This window comes from Lactuca virosa, chromosome 4 (genome assembly GCF_052849685.1).
Source record: "Lactuca virosa cultivar CGN04683 chromosome 4, Lactuca_virosa_CGN04683_v6, whole genome shotgun sequence".
NCBI lineage: Eukaryota > Viridiplantae > Streptophyta > Magnoliopsida > Asterales > Asteraceae > Lactuca > Lactuca virosa.
The window spans coordinates 312,758,314-312,761,012 of NC_136429.1; the positions used below are offsets into that span (position 1 = coordinate 312,758,314).

Below are 2,699 nucleotides of genomic sequence, written 5' to 3' on the forward strand. Positions count from 1 at the left end.
TTTAAAATCACTTTCTGATTCTTTAAACTCATGGCATCTTTCATGGTGTAGCTTCTTCAAACAAAGAAGGGTCGTTATGGGGAGTCGGCCAATTTCTTCTCACTCTATTGCAGATCATTTGGCTATGAAACTCGTCTGGTAAGAGTCTAGGGACTGTTTGGTAATTGTTACAAAATCTGGGAAACTTTTTGCTCTTAGTCAAAACTTGAGGGGTTGATTGTAATTAGAGAATGATTTCCTTCTCAGATATTGGATTTCACAGATCACGTGTGGACAAAATGCTATTCAATGGTTTTGGTGTTTAAGTAATGAACAAATTTGATTAAACTCACATTTGTCTTGACAAAAGCCATGATCGTGAAAATGTCACACACATCATCATGCCTTGCTCTTGGTCAACTAGGTCGCAGTTCATTCCTGACATCATTCGCCATCATAGCAGGTTAGTTGAAAATTGAATTTCAGGACTTTGCTAGTTTTTGTGGCTAATTTTGTAAATTCTCATCTTTAATTTTCGATTTTGTTTTTTTCAGTGGAGGAAGAACAATTGTTTTCACTGAACTTTCTGGTGTGCTGGAGGGAGCACGCCCTCTTCATGGAGACATTCAACAGTCTTTTCGTGAGATACATTTAAATCAAAATCATTCTACTCTATTTATTATTTTTGTATAAAGTTTTAAACTTCTTTTCATGATATTTTCTATATATATATATATATATATATATATATATATATATATATATATATAATAGGCAACACTTGCGGGATTCCGATCTGGCAAGTTTATGACACTAGTGGCCACGAATGTTGCAGCAAGAGGACTAGACATTAATGATGTTCAGTTAATCATCTAGGTACATTCTTTCAAAACAATTATATATCACAGTTTATTTTTTTTTCTTGTTTTTGCTGAAATTACGATTCTACCCCTTCAGTGTGAACCACCGCGTGATGTTGAAGACTACATTCACCGATCTGGGAGGACAGGAAGGGCGGGAAATTCAGGTGTTGCAATTACACTTTATGAGCCCAGAAATTCAAATATTTCAAAATTAGAGAGGGAGGCAGGTGTGAAATTTGAACACATATACGCCCCTCAACCTGCTGATATTGCTAAAGCTGTTGGTGGTGATGCTGCAGAAGCTATAATTCAAGTTGTTGATAGGTAAAATACACTGGTAGTGATTTTATGATTATAACCTTGACTTGTTAAATAACATGGTTGTTAAATGTTTTTTTTGCAGTGTGATCCCTGTTTTCAAGTCGGCTGTTGAAGAGTTGTTAAACAATTCCGGCCTAACACCAGTAGAGCTTCTTGCAAAGGCACTTGCCAAGAGCATTGTGAGTCTTTATATTTTTTGTATTTTAAAATTTGATTTTATATTTTTTCCTTATTATATTATGGTTTTTTTTACAGGGGTATACTGAAATCAAGCACATGTCACTCTTATCATCTATGGAAAACCATGTCACGTTGCATCTTGAGGCTGGAAGACCTGTTTACACACCTTCGTTAGATTTATATATATTTGATAAATAATAACTCAAGGTTATGAAAATTGTATATGATTAGAAATAATGAAATGTTGGGAGTTAATTATATTTTAACCAGTCACAGGCCCAAGCCAAACTTTTATCGTTCAGCCTCTAATAATCAATTATGGGTTGTATCAGTCTATGATCAAAAAATTAGTAACTAGCGTGCTTCTGTTATCTCAAAGTCAAAAACACTATTTTTGTCATTACCCTTCATCAAAAACTGAAAATTTAATTGTTGACTAGTATTCGGAGGCTGATGTGTACAAGCAACTCTCTTACTTCTACTAACTTCTGGATGTGGATCGCTGCATTGACAAGGTTATTTTTGTCATTAGTTAAAAAGTTGAGATATTGATATGATTTGTTTTATAATTAGTTAACATGCCTGGTAAGACCACTAGAAATGATTTTTAGTACAGGTCAAAAGAGGAGTTAGTGAATTCACCTAGAAAAGCTTGAATATTGAAGTTGAAAAGGAGTCGGTTTGAAGTCAAAGTCCAAGTTTAGCTCTTTCCTTTTCATTATTCTCATGTTTTCCCTGGATTGCATATTATCTTTACTTGTTTTCATAAATTCAAATGTTTTTGATTATGTTGTGTTTAGTCTTGAGAAGGATTATGGAATGAAATATTGTCCATATGAAGCAGGTGTTGATGTTTTCTTGTCTGGATACGTTTTTCACTTGAAGATTTTACATGAGAGAGGCCTAGACTTGTTAAATGGACAATGTAAGAAAATCTTGTCATTTTCATTTTGAAATTCAATTAAAGGTTAATAAGAACAAGGTAGAAATATAATGATTTGTATTTTGTCTTAATGCAGCTGAAAGTTATCAAGTAAAGAGAGTTTCCTCAAAGGTAGCAAGGAAAGAATTAAGAATGTTGAAGCTGGTGAATGGATTTTCTGTAAAAAATCTAAGTATTATATATTACACTTTTATCTAAATGCTTTGAATTATAAGAAAAAATAGTAATTAAAAAATTATAATATGTTGTCACAGGCTGCAAGAGATGTTGGAGCTCTTAGAGAAGCTAAGGACAAACTGGAGAAGTGCGTTGAAGAGCTGACATGGAGATTAGACTTTGAAAAGCAGTTGAGGGTATATTTTTTTATATTTCTTGTATCTAATTAGTTTGTAAATTTTTGTTACAACTTCTAT

At 33.1% G+C, this 2,699-nt stretch overlaps 1 protein-coding gene across 1 annotated transcript; it reads left to right on the forward strand.

Moving 5' to 3' along the window:
- The first annotated feature begins 363 nt into the window (after positions 1–363).
- On the forward strand, positions 364–1,541 carry LOC145106062 (DEAD-box ATP-dependent RNA helicase 7-like). The gene is made up of 5 exons (XM_079043112.1): positions 364–442; positions 534–619; positions 937–1,166; positions 1,246–1,342; positions 1,419–1,541. The coding sequence occupies exons 1-5, from the start codon at positions 364–366 to the stop codon at positions 1,539–1,541; spliced, it is 615 nt and encodes a 204-aa protein (XP_078899238.1).
- The last annotated feature ends 1,158 nt before the right edge of the window (positions 1,542–2,699 follow it).